General features: G+C 42.7%; 2 protein-coding genes across 5 annotated transcripts in view; one reads left to right on the forward strand and one right to left on the reverse strand.

Moving 5' to 3' along the window:
• UFSP2 (UFM1 specific peptidase 2) overlaps positions 1-13,962 on the forward strand; it is a 25,053-nt gene extending 11,091 nt beyond the window's left edge. For all 4 annotated transcript variants that reach the window (XM_061583384.1, XM_061583385.1, XM_061583386.1 and 1 more), the window contains 6 exons: positions 6,097-6,243; positions 6,999-7,163; positions 7,874-7,998; positions 10,110-10,186; positions 12,318-12,442; positions 13,668-13,962. In XM_061583384.1, the coding sequence (XP_061439368.1) occupies positions 6,097-6,243; positions 6,999-7,163; positions 7,874-7,998; positions 10,110-10,186; positions 12,318-12,442; positions 13,668-13,754 (726 nt within the window). In that variant the 3' untranslated portion in view covers positions 13,755-13,962. The remainder of the gene's footprint in view (positions 1-6,096; positions 6,244-6,998; positions 7,164-7,873; positions 7,999-10,109; positions 10,187-12,317; positions 12,443-13,667) is intronic.
• ANKRD37 (ankyrin repeat domain 37) lies at positions 13,862-18,430 on the reverse strand. The gene is made up of 5 exons (XM_061583390.1): positions 18,202-18,430; positions 17,796-17,948; positions 17,216-17,307; positions 16,326-16,552; positions 13,862-14,903 (listed from the first exon to the last, which is right to left on the reverse strand). The coding sequence occupies exons 1-5, from the start codon at positions 18,226-18,228 to the stop codon at positions 14,851-14,853; spliced, it is 552 nt and encodes a 183-aa protein (XP_061439374.1). The 5' UTR covers positions 18,229-18,430; the 3' UTR covers positions 13,862-14,850.
• Between the last annotated feature and the right edge of the window lie 137 nt (positions 18,431-18,567).

An 18,567-nucleotide genomic window follows, 5' to 3' on the forward strand; every position in this document is an offset into this window, starting at 1 on the left:
GAGCTCGCTGGTGCTCCCTGTGACTACCATTGCTTCTTCATCACCCCAAGCCTTTCTGATTGGCCAATTTTCCCACTCTTTTTGCGGGCGCCATTTTGTTCCTCCCCCTTTTTTCCCGCCCTTTCTGTTTGGTCCTTTTCATAGTAAACGATTCTGTTCTAGGCCTTTTCTGTCAGTTTCTGTGTGTATACTGCAGAGCAGAACCTCTATAATCCTGCTATAAGTTCTTCAACACAAACTGCTGCCTGAAGCTGACTATTGAAGCTGTTTCATGTATCCAGCCTAGTTGGAACTGTACATTCTGCTCCATCCGTGGCCGTGTGCAAAGCCTGTTTGGAACTGTGCATTCTGCCCCATCCGTGGCCGTGTACCAAGGCTGTTTGAAATTGTACATTCTGCGTATACTCAGGCTGTCTGGAACTGTACATTCTGCCCCATCCGTGGCTGTGTACCAAGGCTGTTCAATCTGTACATTCTGCCCCATCCGTGGCCGTGTACCAACGCTGTTGAAATTGTACATTCTGCCCCATCCGTGGCCGTGTACTTAGCCATCTGAGCCGGTGCATTCTGCCCCATCCGTGGCCGTGTACTTAGCCATCTGAGCCGGTGCATTCTGCCCCATCTGTGGCCGTGTACTGAGCCTGTTCAGGTCTGTACATTCTGCCCCATCCGTGGCCATGTACTGAACCCCCTAGAAAATATATGATGGCGGAACAGCCAGCGACAGCTCAGGCAACCAAGCCGAAACAATCTAAGGCGGCCAAGCATAAGCACACCAAAGTGGTTGCCAAAACTAAACATCTATCCAGCCACAGCACAACCAAGCGGGCCAGGAACAGTTAACGAATCTATTTCACTCTCCGACTGCATCCTCCGAGGAGGAGGACTTTGCTGGGTTTCCTGACCAAACAGCAGCCAGCCACCCTCCTCCCATATTACCACCTAGGGCTTATTCATCTTCACAGCCTGCTGAGCCGTCCATAACGTCGCCTCTACAAGCGCAACCATCTACCTCACCAGGGCTGCAGCTGTCTCATGAGTTCATATCACAACTACAAGACATGCTGTCGTTTTTCACTCAAACACAGTCACCGTCACAAATCACCGCCATTCCTCAGCGCAGCATGGACCACTATGTACGCAATGAGGCAGACCCATCATGCTCTCCAAATCCTTTTGACATTGCCAGGGGCAGGTTTGTTGATGACGTTTCTTGTGGGGAGGAGTCACCATTTGCTGTGCAAGCCAAAGGAGACGAATGGAGTGATCATTCGGAACATGAGGAGGATACATCTTATCACATGTTTGATGCCTTAGATTATCAGCCCCTTGCTCGCAGAGTATTGAACACCCTTGGTCTCCAATCTACACAACCTGCAGCTGCCACTCCCGCTATTAAAGGGGCCAGGGTCTTGAAATCCCCCACACCAGCAGAGCACTACCTTCCTGTGCCAGATCCTATTGCTAAACTGGCCAAGGACGAATGGTCTCATCCATTACAAACACGCCGTTTTAACGCCCTTGCGGACAGACTTTACTCTTTGGCTCCGGACTTTACAAGCAGACTGGCCATCCCTGGCATAGACGAGCCGATCTCCAGTCTAGTCTCTAGATCCCTTTTGCCGAGGGAAGGAGATTCACATTTAAAGAATGCCACTGAGTGGAGGCTGGACTTTGCCTTACACAAGAATCATGAGGCCACCGCTTTCTCCATGCGAGACTCTGCATCAGCTTCCATCTTTTCCAGGGCAGCAATGATGTGGTTGGATGACCTCTTAGATGATCCTAATCCCGATCCTGTCTCTCTGAGGAGGTCACTGATGAAATTGCGCAAGACAGTGGCTTTTGTGGCTGATGCCACCTTGGACGCAAATCAGCTGGGAGCACGAGCTATGGCAGCTCAGGTAGTTGCTCGACGGACCCTCTGGCTTCGTCACTGGCAAGCGGACTCTACAGCCAGAGTTAATTTATCAAGGGCACCTTATTCCAGCTCATTACTCTTCGGCGAGGAAGCCCTAAAGGCAGTGCTTGTTGACCCCAAGGATGCTCGAAAGCCTGTCTTGGCCACTGTCAGGAATGTTGATCGCAGGCCTTTCAGACGTTTCACCTCATACCGCACGACCCAGCCCTTTCGAGGAACGCGGCCCGGGGGACGAGGCCGCGATTTCCGAACCTATGATTTCTGTCCCTCCAGGGGAGTCTGGAACAGACGTTTCCCAGGCAGAGGTCAGTACCAGGGGCGCAGAGGTACATCAACGTCCTCATATAGGGGAGGGTCTTGCCAGCACAGACAGTACTGACGCGATACCGGGTGGGGGCAGACTGCTTCTGTTTGGAGACCATTGGCTGCATCTGACTCAGGTCGCCTGGATCAGAGATTTTTTTTGTTATGGCTATGCATTAGAGTTTTCGGCAATCCCTCCGGACAGATTTCATCCCTCCCCTTGTCCCAGGGCACCAGCCATGCACTGCATCATGCAGACAGCCATACATCACCTCTTGGACACAGCGGCGATAGAGCCAGTCCCTACAACAGAGAGGTCGGAAGGGGTGTGCTCCCTCCTATTTGCTGTGCCCAAACGAGATCTGTCATGGAGGGCGGTGTTGGACCTCAAGTTCATCAACCGTTTCGTAAAGTATCGCAGGTTCAAAATGGAATCCCTCCACTCCATTACAGAAAGTCTTCAAGAAGGAGACTTCCTGGCTTCTATCGACCTAAAGGAAGCGTATCTCCATGTGCCTATTTGCTGGTGGACGAGGGTCCAACATCTCACCCAGGGCACTCCGTTCAGAGAACCCCGCAGGACTGTTATCACCACAGATGCCAGTCTCCTTGGCTGGGGAGCCAAGTTCGTTCAGGGGGTTTGGACCACAGCAGAGCAGACTCAGAGCATCAATTGGCTAGAACTGAAGGCTGTCCACTTAGCTCTGCTCCATTTTCAGTCTCTGTTCCACTTGGACCATATTCTCATTCGAACGGACAACACATGTGCCAAATCTCATTTAAACAGACAAGGGGGGACCAGGTCCCGTTCTCTGCAGAACCTAGCTTCCCTCATATTCGACTGGGCAGAGCAATATCTGCAATCCTTAAAAGCAGAACATCGCAGAGGAATTTGGAATGTGACAGCAGACTGGCTCAGCAGACAACAGGTCTTTCCGGGAGAATGGAAACTTCATCCGACCATTTTCCATCTTCTCCGTCGATCTATTTGCCTCCAGTCGCAATTGCCAGCTACCAAGGTACTTCACTCGATACCTGGACATGACAGCGGAAGCGGTGGATGCCCTATCTCTACCGTGGCCAGATGGCCTATTGTACGCCTTCCCTCCAATACCACTGTTAGCCAGAACCTTGAGAAAGGCGCGACACGAGACGGCCAAACTGGTTCTGATAGCTCCATATTGGCCCCGTCGACCGTGGTTCTCGGATCTTCTTGCCATGTCAGTGACGGACCCTTGGACGCTCCCGGTCAGGCCAGACCTCTTATCCCAGGGCCTAATATTGCATCAGGATCCCAATTGGCTCAAGCTAACAGCGTGGCTTTTGAACGGGGACATTTAAGGTCTGCTGGCCTGTCTGACGCTGTTATTGACATTATCTTGGTTTCGAGACGACCATCCACCACCTGTATATATCAACATACTTGGGTGGCATTCTCCAGGTGGTGTCAGTCCCAGCACCTCGATCCTTCCCAGGCCACAATACAACAGGTGCTGCAATTCCTTCATAGGGGCCTCCTGATGGGACTTAGACCCAACACCTTACATAGACATGCGTCCACTCTGTCATCCATTCTCTCAGTGTCCTCCGCTGGTGCTCCTATTGCCTCGCACCCGTTCATCAAACGTTTTCTGAGGGGAACCGCGTTACGCTCACCGGCTGTATTCCACCGTTTTCCCTCATGGAGTTTGTCGAAGGTCCTACAGTCTTTACAACACCCTCCGTTCGAGCCCCTTAGGACTGTGCCTTTACGTCTGTTGTCATTCAAGGTCCTGTTCCTGATCGCGATCACCTCTGCGAGACGAGTTTCGGAACTGGGCGCATTGTCTTCTGCCTGCCATCTCTGTGTCTTTCACAAGGACTCTGTTGTGCTGAAAACTGATCCTTCCTTCCGTCCCAAAGTCAATTTAGTTTTCCATTGCAACCAGGACATTGTTCTTGCTTCATTTTGTCCGAATCCTACCCATCCTCTAGAGAAGGCTTGGCATTCATTGGATGATCGGAGGGCTCTCAAGACCTACCTGTCTAGGACCCAGGATATACGACGAACTGAGTCTTTGTTTGTATCCTTTCATCCATGTTCTATGGGGCATAAAGTAGCTAATTCCACCTTATCCCGCTGGTTGGTGCATGTATTACCTTAGCCTATGAGTCCCTTAAGCTTCCAGTTCCAGCTAGTATAACAGCTCATTCCACTAGGTCAGCGGCCACTACGGCTGCTTTTGCTACCAACGCTCCTGTTGCTGATATTTGCAGAGCTGCTGTTTGGTCTACCCCACACTCGTTTATAAGGCATTACAAAATAGATCGTTATGCCTCTGCCGATGCCTCTTTTGGCAGACGAGTGTTGCAACAGGTTCTTAATGATGATTAGGATGTGGGTGGTCCCTCCTTGTTATGGGCTGCTTTGGTACATCCCGCTTGATGGCAGTCCTCCTATGGAAAATGGACCATTGGTCTCACCTGAAGGGTGATTTTCATAGGAGGACTGCCATCACGACCCTCCCAGTTGGAAGATACCTGGATACCTAGATATTTTTGGGGTTTTTTTATATACTCCTGTTACGCTATTATATTAGATTTACTAGTGAAGTCAAGACTGCTATTAATGTTATATCACTACGTTAGAGTCATATTATTATGATTATTCCTATTGTGTTATGTCTTTGCTGGTAGGCCCGTTGGCCTTTTCTCCTGCATTTTTAGATATCTCTCTTTGGACTCGCTGCGAATGAACTGGAGAGTGGGAGGGGCCTGATGCCCCTAGTCTTGACTTAAAAACATTCTTGCCTTTGGACGATAGGTGGAGCTATAACCCGCTTGATGGCAGTCCTCCTATGAAAATCACCCTTCAGGTGAGACCAATGGTCCATTCTGTATTCATGTGCAGACATATGTGCCAAAAGCAGCAGTGCAGCATTTCTCTTCTTGTAAGATGTGTGAATGGCCCTCCGTGGCGTTATGGCCCTCCGTGGCGCAGAGTGGTAAGCGGTGGTAACGCAGCCGAAGCTCTGCTCACAGCCGGAGTTCGATTCCAATGGAAGGAGGAAGTCGAATCTCTGGTAAAAGGGGTCGAGGTCCACTCAGCCTTCCATCCATCCGTGGTCGGTAAAATGAGTACCCGGCCTATGCTGGGGGGTAAAGGAAGGCCAGGGAAGGAACTGGCAATCCCACCCCATATATATGGTCTGCCTAGTAAACGTCGCAAGACGTCACCCTAAGAGTCAGAAACGACTTGCACTACAAGTGCGGGGACACCTTTACCTTTAAGATGTGTGAAAATGAAGCATGTGATATGATGTCATCAAATTCCCTTTCTCTGCTCTATTTCATGGGCTACTTTTTGTGGGGTCAAGGAAAGTTGGTGTATGATGACTTCACATTGCATACTTTGTTTCTTTACATGATACTGGGGCAGAGAGAGGAAAGAAATGCCAGGTTATTGGATTCTGTTAAAGCCACAGATCTGTCACGCCAGCTACTTCTGCCTTCATAGATTACAGAAACTCTTATGCTAGAGTGGAGTTCTGAGTTGAACAGATGGATTGCAATTTGCAAGGGATTTTCTGTTTCTTCTCTTTGTTGTTTAGGTTTTGTTGTATATTCCGTTTCTGTTCTGTGCAGGTTACTTCAGGCAAATTGCTGTCTGGTATTGAATTTATCAGTAGTCTCTTAAGAAGCCCATCTTTAAGTGACTCATTGTGGGAGTACTGCTTTCATGTTACAACATGTCAGTTTACTACTCATGGTGGGGTAGTTCAGTGTGCTGTAATGAAACAGTCTTGATTTTGAAAACACATTTAGCATAAAATAGAACAAAACAAGCAAACTTTCTTATTGATTATATGTTCTCATTTTTGCCTTCCTTTTAGGAATTACATAGGCGGTTTAATCTACCATTTGATAGACCTTATCTCCGTAGGGCTAATGCCTATCATTTTCCAGATGAACCATTCAAAGATGGGTATCTCAGGAGCCCACATGTACATCTCAATCCACCTGGTATAGAGTCTGGTACGGTGAGTTTCATTTGTACTTGCCGCCACTCTTAAGTTCAAATATAAGAACAGATGGGCTGAACAAAAAGGGGACAAACATATAACCCACAGCATTAGGGCCGTATAAAAGTAGGAAGATGTCTGCCTGGCTCCCAGTACCTACCAATTGACATTAGCACAAATGAAAGGCACATGACCCTCAGTCTCTATCTCTTGGCCCAATAAACAAACAGGTACATATCCCAATTGTGCTGCAAGAGAACTGAGGGGCTGTCCAAGAGACAATCACAGTTATCACTTTGAGATCAATGGCTCATACTAGTGTATGCTTGCTTAGAGGTATCTTAGTTCCAGACCCCTAATTTGAAAATAAATTCTTCTCTTAGGAAACAACCTACCTGACAGTATTAAAGGGAGAGGGAGACAGCACAGGCCACTCCGTGGAATAACTGCTGTTAGGCAACACTCCCAGAGCTATCTCCTTTAATGGCTATTTCACCTGGTCATTAAACACTTAATGTAACTTTATGAAGAATTAGTACTGAATTTGCTTGCTTTCCTGTTACCTCACCATTCTTTTTTTCTTTTGTAGCATATCTTTTAAATGGTAAGCCCATGGGTGGGGGCTGTGTTGTTCTGGTACAGTACCTAAAAATACTTTATACAGTATTGTTAGTAATAGTAATAAAAGTTGGAAATGCAGAATTAGTATCCTTTATAAAAGCATTCTGAATCTGATATGCTGGTCTACTTTGTGCTTTTTCTTTCCTGCTCAGGTATATTTGGTATATGGCACATATAGTTATCATCATTACATGCAGGATCGTATTGATGATAATGGCTGGGGCTGTGCCTATCGGTCTTTACAGACTATATGCTCGTGGTTCAGGCATCAGGGATACATGGACAAATCAATACCCACACACAAGGAGATTCAGCAGGTACAGATGACTTCCAAGTTTGGGTTCCTTGAAAAACAACAGCTACTAATGGAACATGTTGTTTGGGACAGCCCTCTTAAACTTAGCAGAGCACAGTGGTTCTGTTTTGCTGCATCTTGCCTTATGAATGATTGTGTGCTCCAGTTTATCACCGTGCCCCATCATTGCAGTACTTTTTAAAGAGTGGGTATGGTTCCAGAGGGCAGAGACGCCATTCCCAGTCATCCTTGGGAATAGTTTTCAATGAGCTGGTAAACTTGTGTCTGGGTTGTGTGTGTTTTTTTGACTGGAGATGGAGGCACACATGATGGAATGCCCCTCCATACAAAAATCTAGATGCTGGTGAGAAGGTTCCTGGTTTAGGCTGACGTGTTAGTTTTCTATGTTTTCCATTTTTATACTGATTCTACACTGGCTACCAGCAAACTTTATTGTAGTAGGAATGGATTTGGTGTCAGATGTAACCTAACAAGTAAACTGTAGCCTAATAAGCTTTTTCCACAGCACATTTTATGTTAATTATATTGCATGCCAATTGTGATGAAGAACTGTTTTAACTTAGTACAAAACAGTTTCCCCCCCTTTCCCCCTCTGCTTCTGTTAAACCAGATTTAAAAGAGCAGTGTATAGGTAAATACAATAATTATTACAGTTATGGCCCAAATGACTATTACTTTTCTTTTTCTCTTGTGGTGGTGATGATTCCAAAGGCTCTAGTTGATGCTGGAGACAAGCAAGCAGGGTTTGTTGGGTCACGCCAATGGATTGGTTCTATTGAAGTGCAGCTTGTACTGAACCAACTACTAGGGATAACTTCAAAAATACTGTTTGTCAGGTAAGAATACTTATGAAATAACTTGGGGAAGGGCTGTGGTTCAGTGATAGAGCATATGCTCTGCATGCAAAAGGTCCCAGATTCAATCCCCAGTATCTTCAGGGAAGGTTGGGAAAAGACTCCAGCTGAATTCCCGGAGAGCTCCTACCAGTCAGTGTAGACAGTATTGAGCTAGATGAACCAATGGTCTGACTCAGTATAAGACAACTTCCTCTTCCTTATTTCTAACAAAATCAAGATGGCTCTAGAATCCAGCAAAGAAACAAGTGCCTCAAAAGGATGATCAACAATAGAAAAATACAGATCTTTAGATGTGACATGAAAACAGGAGTCAAAGAAAATCACAATTTTGTATTGATTCTGACTCTTGTTAAAGCTAAAAACTAGAATTTGGAAGACCCAGGTTCAAATTTACATAACAAGATTATTGGGATGGATAAAAAGGGGTAGGGATCTTTGAAGGAAAAACAGGATACAAAAGTAGTGATTTGCAAAGCTTCCCAGTCAAGTCTTTAGGGGCCACATCGTTTCATATGCCATTAAATGACAGATAAAGCACCAACATACATGTTAACAAAAACAAGCCTTTGCTGGGCAGCTCCAGAGGTTTGGTATTTTGTCATTTAGTGAGCATTATGCATGACTAAATTCTGTAAAACTCTATAGATTCTGAAGGATTTTATGCATGATGGTCAACTGAATTGGCATTAGGGAGAGAACATTTTGTTCAACAGTAATTTCATTTTAGACCAAACCCAACATTGTTACAGCTGATGATAATGATGTAACAGTGAAATCAATTCCAGACTACATGTAAATAATTTATTTCTTAGTGTTACTTTCTAACTGCTGGAAGTAGCAATCAGTTTGCTTTGCAGTTTGATTATTAGAACTGAAAAACATGGTGGCAGCAGGAGCAGTTGGTGAGGAGAGGTGCTACTACACACCAGGCCTCCCGGCAGTAGTGTTACCACTTACTGGGAGGGAGAGGGAAAGGTGGCTGGGAGGGCAGCACTGTGCAAGTGCACTGACAGCAGTGCTGGATTGGCACATGACTACAACTTTCTTGTTCCAGCAGGCATTTTAAAGTAGTGTTTGGTTTTATGGTAGTGCTTCATTGTTTTGTTTTCTGTAAGGTTTATTTTTATGTACACCGTTTAGAAATCCTAATGATTAAGTGCCATATATATATCTTAAATAAATGAAAATATTCAAATAAACAGTCCTCTTTACCAACTGTTCCTGACCAGCAGTCATGTTTTCGTAATAGATTATGCAGAGCAGCTTGGAGATTCTCTTTTAATGTAACCCTGCCTTAACTTGGTTTTTCACTTTGCATTCATTTATGTAATATAAATTCCTAATTTGTCCTTCGAAGAATGTAACCTACCTGTACCTTGTATTTTTAAAAAATAAGGAATCACTCTTAACAAAATAAAACTTGGTAACTGTTTATCATAGATGGCAATAGCAAGGCAGCTATACCAGTAATGTGTTGTAGTATCTACAATGAGTTTATTTCAGCTGAGAATGCTGTGTCTTATTTTGTAAGCAGAACAACTGATAAAGTTGTATTCAGCCGAGTCATCCTATCCATACAAGGAGTTTTGTTTGCACAACAGAACTTCCCCTTCCTCTCATGTGCTCCCCCAGATCTGTTCTGGGGGCTTGGAGGAAACCCCAGGATAGATTCAGGGGGTGCATGGCGGGAGTAGAGGGAGGGGAAATTCCATTGCACAAATCAGTGTCCTTGCCAAACAGGACAACTTCATTGGATACAGTTAATAATGTGTTTATACAGACAATTCCCAGACAGTTAAGGTCAAACCATAACAATGCTATTTAGATGTTTACTGCTGAAAGCAGTGTTCAAATTACAGGTGGGGGGGAGGCACCCTTTTGTGATGCTACTGTCTTTAAAAAGTTATGGTGGGTTTGATTTGGCTAAAATGGGGGTGGTGATACTATGGGTTGGGACTTGGGGATTTCATTAAGCCTCACCCACACCCTATTAGCTTTCATTAAGCCCCACCCCATCCTGCCCCATTAGCTTTCTTCCTATAGTTTAAGCAGTAGCTGAAAGTGCTAATGATAGCAACTTTTTCTTATAGCCATGGGTCTGAGCTGGCTTCTCAGGGAAGAGAACTCGCTAATCATTTCAAGTCAGAGGGAACACCAGTGATGATTGGTAAGCTGTTTAATACCCCAAAATCCACATTATCCAGACTTTTCCATTCGAAATATTTTATTGACCCTTGTTAAGAACACTGTGTGTTGGGCTTTGAAGGTTCTGCCTTATTTCTTAGCCCTCTTGGGACTGTGCTACTTTAGAATGCAGATATGGGATTGTATATTTGAATGTGCTTTAGCATAGAAAACTCTACACCTGTGAAAAGCTAGGCCAAAACCCTTCTCTTACAGACATCTGAGTGTTTATATGGAAGAGGATTCATTCATGCAATGCTCTGTTTGCATTTTGAGATGGTAAAGCCTCAAGAACAGCTGTGACAGTTCTGAACACATGGCTCAATTTTTTTCACTACTGACATGTATCAGATATATGTCTGAATATTCTGATATAATGAAGTTGTGTTTTTACCTATTCTTCCCCCCCATGGTTAGAGAACAGAAACATCCAAGCTATGCCTGAGACTTGTTTTTGCTGATCCCTAATGTCTAAAATAAGTCTATTCTTCTAAATAATGGCCTTGACTTAGAAATTGAAGGAAAAAAAGAAAAAATATTCTTTCCCCTCTTGTTTTTAAAGTCTGTAGGATACACTTAATGGTTTCCAATCAGGAAAGCTATAAATTAAGTAATTCATGTTAGGCTGCAATCCTGTGCATGCTTATCAGGAAATAAGCCCCACTGAACACCGTATTATATTCTTCTGAATAAACACACATAGGAACACAGTGTTTAAAAGCTGAGTTTGTCAGGATTTTTTTAAAGTCTTTGACCCCATGATTATGAATCATGGCCTTGTCTTTGTTTGTCATCCTTTTGGATTGCTTTGAAGTAGCTTAATCGCAGTCCAGAAACATCTGGCCTGTGATATTTTTTTTAATTCATCCTATGTCGGGGTGCTTAAGGAAGAAACATATACTGAAATATCAAGCAAGATGAGAGATAGCTGCAGGTGACCTTCTACTGGATTTTTCTGTCCCATTTTAAGAAGGAATAACTCCCAATCAGACCTGCTTTCCAAACATTTCAATATTAAATAACCTTGTAATTATCTATACAATTTAAATGTCTTCCTTGCCATTCATTCTCACAAATGATACATGTGACAAAGTCCTTAGGTACATCTTCAGAGAATTTCCACATCTGCTGCCAAGGGTGTCTCTTGTTATTTTAGACAGTATATTTGGTTTACAAAATCCAAGTTGATAGAACTGACACATTACCAAGAGCAGTCTCTTCTTCACATGGTACAGAAGCAGGCACTACTTCCAGTCTCACCAATGAGATAAAGTAATTTATGAACTGGATTGGGTATGCCAATAATTGATCATATAGAGGACCCACGCTTACAATTTCTCTCCCTCCAAAAAGGAGGGAAGAAATCCACAGGTGGTCCCTGCACAATATGGTACCTGCCTGGGGGTGTCAACACTTCTGCCATACATAGAGTAGGAGCACTACTAATGAACTGGGGTTTAATCTTGACTAAAATCAGCATTTATTTTCTATGTCTCTCTCGTGCTTTAGACTACTTGTGCCCACTTGTTAGCCTGCAAAGACAGAAAACACAATAGTAATGTATGCCTTTTTTCACCCGTTCAGCACCTTGCTTTCCATTTGCTGATGACACTAAATAACTCTGTATTTTGTAAAGTTATTTCTTACTGTCTGGGAATTTTTTCTTTTACTAGTTAACATCTAGAAATGACCTTTTCTATTAAAAGATCATCCATGATGTTTTCTTACTGGTTGTTGTTGATTATCGTATTGGTCAAAACAGATTCTAAACACACCTACTAGAGAGCAAGCCCCATTGAATACAGTTGGACTTGTTTTTGAGTGGACATGCATAGGAGTCTTAGGGCTGGAAATCAAATTAGTTGTCTATGCTAGCATGGTTCCTGCATAATTCAGTTTTGGCTTCTTTCAGCCTTTTGTCCAGATTTTTTTCTGCCATGCATTCCATTAACAGCTTTACTTAATTTTAGAGTTGACTTTTAGATGTTCGGAAATGGAAATTGCCTTCCTGATGTCAGGGACCATTTTCCAATCATAAATAGCAAATGATAATTTTGTCTTTGAATGTACTATCTTCTCTCTTGCATCTTCTTTCTCTCACCTTCCTAATTCAGGTGGTGGAGTCCTGGCTCACACAATACTAGGAGTAGCATGGAATGAAATCACAGGGCACATAAGATTTCTGATCCTGGACCCACATTACACTGGAGCAGAGGATCTGCATATTGTATTAGAAAAGGTGAGACTCTACCTTCACGGTTGACTTTCATTTCTGCATATTAATACTGAAAGGAAGCATTTTGTGGGATTTAAAAAAAATTCTATATTCTGACTTCCTAATGTTGATGTGTCTGTAAATTCCAGTCTTAATTTTTGCATTGGACAAAGAAATGTGTATTATTGTGATCCCATTTGTGCTAATGATGACCCACAGATGTTCAGATGAGCACATGTATCAATGAAAACTTTGTCAAACTATGTCCTGGCTTCTGGTGCTTTTTTCCTGCTGGAAATAGAAAGTATCTTAACTAAGGAATAAATTCTAATGCATTCATATTAGACCTCAAATCATCCCTTATAATCTAGTTTTAGGGCCTATTCACATAACTTTTGTGTCGCTTTCAAAAATTGTAGGCACAGAGTCAAACTTATTAGAACCAAAATTCATACTGGACCTTTTTTTTTCCTTGGACAGAACAAAATTTAACTATTATTTGAAAGCCTCTTTTGAACATGAACAACCTTTTTTGAACAACCCTAAACAATGAGTGAGTTATTGGTTCAAAATATGGGTTTGACTAACAACAACAAAAACCTTAATATGGTGCTACATTCACTGACTCTAACCAGAAAAGCCATGTAAAGCCAAAATCTAGGAGGATTTTTACACATTTTGAGTTATCTATTCTAATGCTTAAAGGGCTCGGAAAGAGCAGGCAGGAAAAAGCCTACTGCTTTAAAGACTAAATTCATTATAATTAAATAATACAAATTAAAAGTTCCCTTACGTTATTTGTTTTGGCATGATTATTTGTTTCTTTAAAAAGAATTGTTCAGCATGTTTTACAGTGCAGCATTAATCTGCTCGCCCCAAATATCTGGCTGCTCAGGGGTTCAGCTGTTGACTATCCTTGGCAAAGAGTAATCACTTGTGTTTTTTATAGCTTTGTGCTTATGATTTAAAATGGAGACATTTATTAGACTTTTAAAATGTTTTCTTTAATTTACCACAAAACTTTATAAACTAAGTGCTATTATCGTCAAGCTACATAATTTATACCTAAACATCTGGCTGAGCAGGTGCAATTATTTATAGCTTTTGATACACACCCCCGTAGCTTGTGTGCATATTTAATACATTGAACAAAACTTCTGACATTCACATTAATTTTACTAAAATGCCAGCTAGTGCCGTTCATGTTAAAAGCACCAGAGTTATAGTTTGTGTTTTTTCTTCTGTGCAGGGTTGGTGTGGATGGAAAGGTCCAGATTTCTGGAACAAAGATGCTTATTATAACCTGTGTCTTCCTCAGCGGCCAAAAACTATTTGAATGGCTATTCGGATTATTATGAAGAACTGGCTGTCTTACTGTAAAAACACACACTCACACTTATGTATGAACAATGATTTATTTTAACTTAAAACAGTATTTTGTTGCTCACAACTGTTAAAATAGAAACGCTAATCCAATATTTTGGTGTCCAAATTAAATGTGAGGTGATTTTTTTCAAATAAAACTTGATTATTAAACACCGTCATTTTCTAAAAGTTTTTCTGCTTTTATAATCTGATCCTAACAGTGCAATTCTATACATGTCTATTTAAAATAAACTATTTAAACTTGGTCTCAGGTAAGTCAGTAAGGATTACAGCCTTACTTGTAGCAATTGAATATTAATTGGGGTATGACATGACAATGTGAGATACTACATCAAAGTTACAGTGAAGTCTGTGAGCCTTGAAGACAGATGTGCAAGTTCAAAGTATATGTTGATCAACAAGATCATGTACATTTTAATGCTCCATCTGACCACTGGCTAAAAGTATTTGTATGTTTCACTGCTGTATTGATGTAAAGTGGATGTAGGACCTGGTAGCAATGCTAATTCTTAATGTAGTATCCCTGTCCCTCTACCCACACAGACACAGAGAGGGAGAGAGGGAGGGGGAGAGGGGGGGAGAGAGGGGGAGAGGGAGAGGGGGAGAGAGAGAGAGGGGGGGGAGAGAGAGGGGGAGGGAGGGAGGGGGAGAGGGAGGGAGAGGGGGAGGGATGGGGAGAGGGGGAGGGAGGGGGAGGGAGAGAGAGGGAGGGGGAGAGAGAGGGAGGGAGGGAGGGAGGGAGGGGGAGAGAGAGGGAGAGGGAGGGAGAGGGAGGGAGAGAGAGGGAGAGGGGGCATTTGGTCTTGTGGGAGAAACGTGGGAGAAACAAAATAGCCGTCACAAAAGTGTTACATGGTGACTTGGAGAATAGATGAGAGAAAAGAGAGCACTGTTTATACACAAACGCACACACGTGTGTGATAAATACAGGAATTATTTTGAAACATCTTCTTCAAGAAGCAACCCATTCTCCTTCTCAGAAGGCACTGTTCAAATTATTTGGGTTTGAGATACAAATCCATATTTCTCTGTAGAGTTCTGATTGTTCACATTTCTTCTTGTGATAACGGTTTTTCAGATGACGTCAAAGGCTTCATATCTATTTAAATTCAAAGAAAAGAACTGTATTTCTAACATAAAGCCAGCATTTGAATTAAGCACACTGTACATAATACCCACTTTCAGTATGGCATATTTCAGTCTTGAAAATCAATTTTGGGGGGAGGTAGGTAGTTCCTCCCTATGGAAGCTTAGATGCTCTTTTTTCCTCAGATACAAATTCACCATCCCCAGGGTTGTCATAGCTTGCTTTCTTGTTTGTTAAGGACATTTTACATCACTTTTCCAACTTACGTAAGCACTCATCAAAATGACCAAACACATTTTAAATAGCAAAACAAAAAAGCCTTAAAATGTTCTAAAAATAACACCACATTAAAAATGAAATTATCAGGAATAACCTTGAATAAACAGAATAAAATCACCTGAGTGAAAGTGAGTATATTAGACAGTATAATCAGGTATGGAGTGCCAGCATAAGGAAACAAGGGTATGGTTATAAACTAAAGGTTTTTAAAAAATGTTTTGGGCTGCATTGTCGAAGTCTTGTCAAGGAAGGTGGTAGTAGCAGTCTTTTTAAAAAAGAGGTGCCAGCTCTTAGGCAGATGTGTAAGAGACCTGCTATTTGTCCTGGAAGGAACCCTTCTCCTTAACTCTTAGTGTATGGGTACAAGCTGCAGCTGCCCTTTGGTGAGGAAATGACACTCTGTGCATTATGATAACAGTATTATATACTCTCCATTTCTTTAAAGAAAGGCAGGGTTGTGTTGGAGGAGTTGATGTCAAATCAGTGTCCTTTAAGGAGGAAGCGTGGTGCCACTAGATGGGCTGTAATCCTAAGCACTCTTAATAGCAATTTTCACTAAACTTAATTGAATTTACTTCTGAGTTAAGCCTATTCAGGATTGTGCTACACTAGCAACAGTAATGAAAGATATTTTGTATTTGCATTACTGTGATGGAAGTGCCCTTCTAGTGCTGGGGTAGGAAACTTCAAGCCTAGGGGTCAAATGCAGCCCTCCCAGGTCTTTCTCCAGGCCATACCTCACCAGCTGTGCTTCATACCCTCCTGAGTGTCTATGCCTGGCTGGAATGTGCCCTTGAACTCTGATAATATTGCTTGCTTGCCTGAATAGAGAAAGGTGTGTGCAGAAACTAGCCTACTATACAAAGATGAACACTTGCATCCACTTTTGCCTCTGGTCCTGCACAACACTAGCAGGTGGCCCCCAGAGGGTTGCCAAAAAGAGAATGTGGCCCTTGGGGTAATAGAGTCCCCCACCCTGTTCTTGTGGGTCTGGTCTTGCCATTCAACTTTGTTTCAAGATACCAGGAAATGTCCATTTTCACTGTGCCTGTTTGATACATCTCTTAGACTGAAGGTGTGCCTGATTGAATGCTGATTGAAAGAAGCTGCCTTGTATTAAGAGAGTCAATTGTCTACTGAAAGCTAAATGCATACCATATGATCGCATTCTCTTCTCGCTTATGGGTCTCTTGCTTTCACATGTTCGCTTCTGTCTTGTCGCAGTGTCTCTAAGCAAGCAGTCATCATGCAAGGTGTAACTAAACTGTGTTACTGCTTTCCTGCTTTGAATGTGTTTCACTGTCCTGAGGAACTGGGCACAGTCCAAAAATCCCAAAGCCCATGCAAGGTCTTCTGCTGTTTCACCATTCGTATTGCATAAGCTAAGATACAAAATTGAAATTTTGATTGGTACATTACTTGGATTTTTTAACTTTCTGATAAACCAAAACAACCATTCTTTTTAAAGTGTCAGATGAACTGGTGTCAGTATTTTAAACACTAAGTACAATTCTGTACATATTTACTCAGACATAAGCTGCACTAGTTCACTGGGGCTTGTTCCCAGAAAAACATTTCTCGGTTGCAATCCTGTACATAATTTTTTGGGAGTAAATGCCATTGAATCCAAAGGGGCCTACATCTGACTAAACATGTAGGATTAGGCTACAGAGCTTTGATCCAACTAAAAGCCATGATTAAATTGTTCAACATGGCAAGTTAGGTGTAACTATTTTAACCCCCCTCCCCCTGATTTCAGAGGGACTTAAGTGTGACTAACAGGTTGTATCATGGCCTAAATTTCTGTTCTCTACCCAAACTATTTGGAAGTCCCTTGTACCAGTTGTGAGTTACCATTTGTAAATTAAACTGCAATTCAAAGTTGTACAGCATATCTACAAAAGAGATCAGCAAACAACAGTTTTCTTCGTTGCTAGCTTTAGGGTTCATATTCAAATCTTCATTCACATTTCCCTAATACGAACAGCACAAAATTATTTGGACAATTGTTCTGCAGTGATTAGTATTTGAAGTGGTACACTTACTCAATGCTGACATGACTGGCCACAAGTAAGGTCAGACACTCCAAACTCCCAACTTTAGCTGCTTTGTGAATTGGAGCTTCTCCAAGCCAGTCCTAAATAAATAGAGATATTAGCACAGTCACACTAACTGTTGTAATCTATCACTATAAAAGGGGTGGGGAACTCTAGTACAGTGCTATGCTACCCAACTTGCCATAATCTTCAAATCCTGATCTGGTGGAGTTCAACCCAAAAGCGGAGGTAGATACTGCATCAGAATCAGCAGTACATACCCACAATTCTCTGGATTCAGCCCAATGAAAAATAAGTGCATCCTAACCAAACTTGCTTTCTGCAAACAGTGACTTTTAAATTTTGCTATGGCAATTTTGAATTAGTATCTGCTAAGTTGAAGTAGTATCCTTCAATAGTCACCCCAGAAAGGCAGTAGAATGTTCTAAAACTATTAAGGCATGCCTAGCTTTGCAACGGCCTTGTTCATACTAGCAGACATCAGCTGTCCATTATAGTGCAACAATAAGAGTTTGAGTTCTGTTGGAGCTAGACTACCTACCTGAGAAATAGAAAATATAACTTATACCTGTTGGTTCAAATTGGCTCCTGTCTGCTGTTGCCAAAGTAGAAAGAAAGCATGTCCTCCATGAGCAGCCAGATGAGCTGGGGACTGACAAAGGGCATCAGCAGCTACATTCACTTCGGTCCCTGCTTCCAGAAGGTGGCTCTGGCTATCAGCCTATGAGACAGATAAGGGTTTGAAATATATTTCTTGCTTCTAAAGGTTTCTTCACTACTCCCTCACTAGCAAAAACCAAGGTTCCCAAGAAATATTAATGAAAATTATGAACAATTTGTTGCATGGTAAAAGTGCAACTTATTTTTCGTTATCTTAAAGTATATGAGTAACTAGCAGCCTGAGAGTGTGCTATGACCAGTTTAACATCTAGAAATCTAAAACAACAAAAATGTGTGTGCTTCCCAAGTCTTACCTCTGTGTTGCAATCCAACAGTAACATTCTCTCTTCTTGCTTTACCCCAATATACTTGTGGCAAAAGTTGTGGTGGGGCTGGTTGACTTTCGGCACAGCTCCTTTACTCTGTCCAGTGTATCCACCCAAGAGTCAACGAAAAGAGAGAGACTCTGGCTGCAATCCCGCCCTCTCTGCTGGGAGCCTGCTTTTGCACGTACACAAACAAGTGCACGTGCAATTCAACCCGCCTTGCTGTGTCCTGATTGGCTCCTGCGGGTGCTTTCCCCATGCATCCTGTGTTTGGTATGTTTATGAGATGGGAGGGAGCAGGAAGGACTTATGGCAGGTGGGGCAGCCATGGAGCACAGTGCAGCTACACACGTA

This window comes from Rhineura floridana, chromosome 9 (genome assembly GCF_030035675.1).
Source record: "Rhineura floridana isolate rRhiFlo1 chromosome 9, rRhiFlo1.hap2, whole genome shotgun sequence".
In the NCBI taxonomy this organism is placed as follows: domain Eukaryota; kingdom Metazoa; phylum Chordata; class Lepidosauria; order Squamata; family Rhineuridae; genus Rhineura; species Rhineura floridana.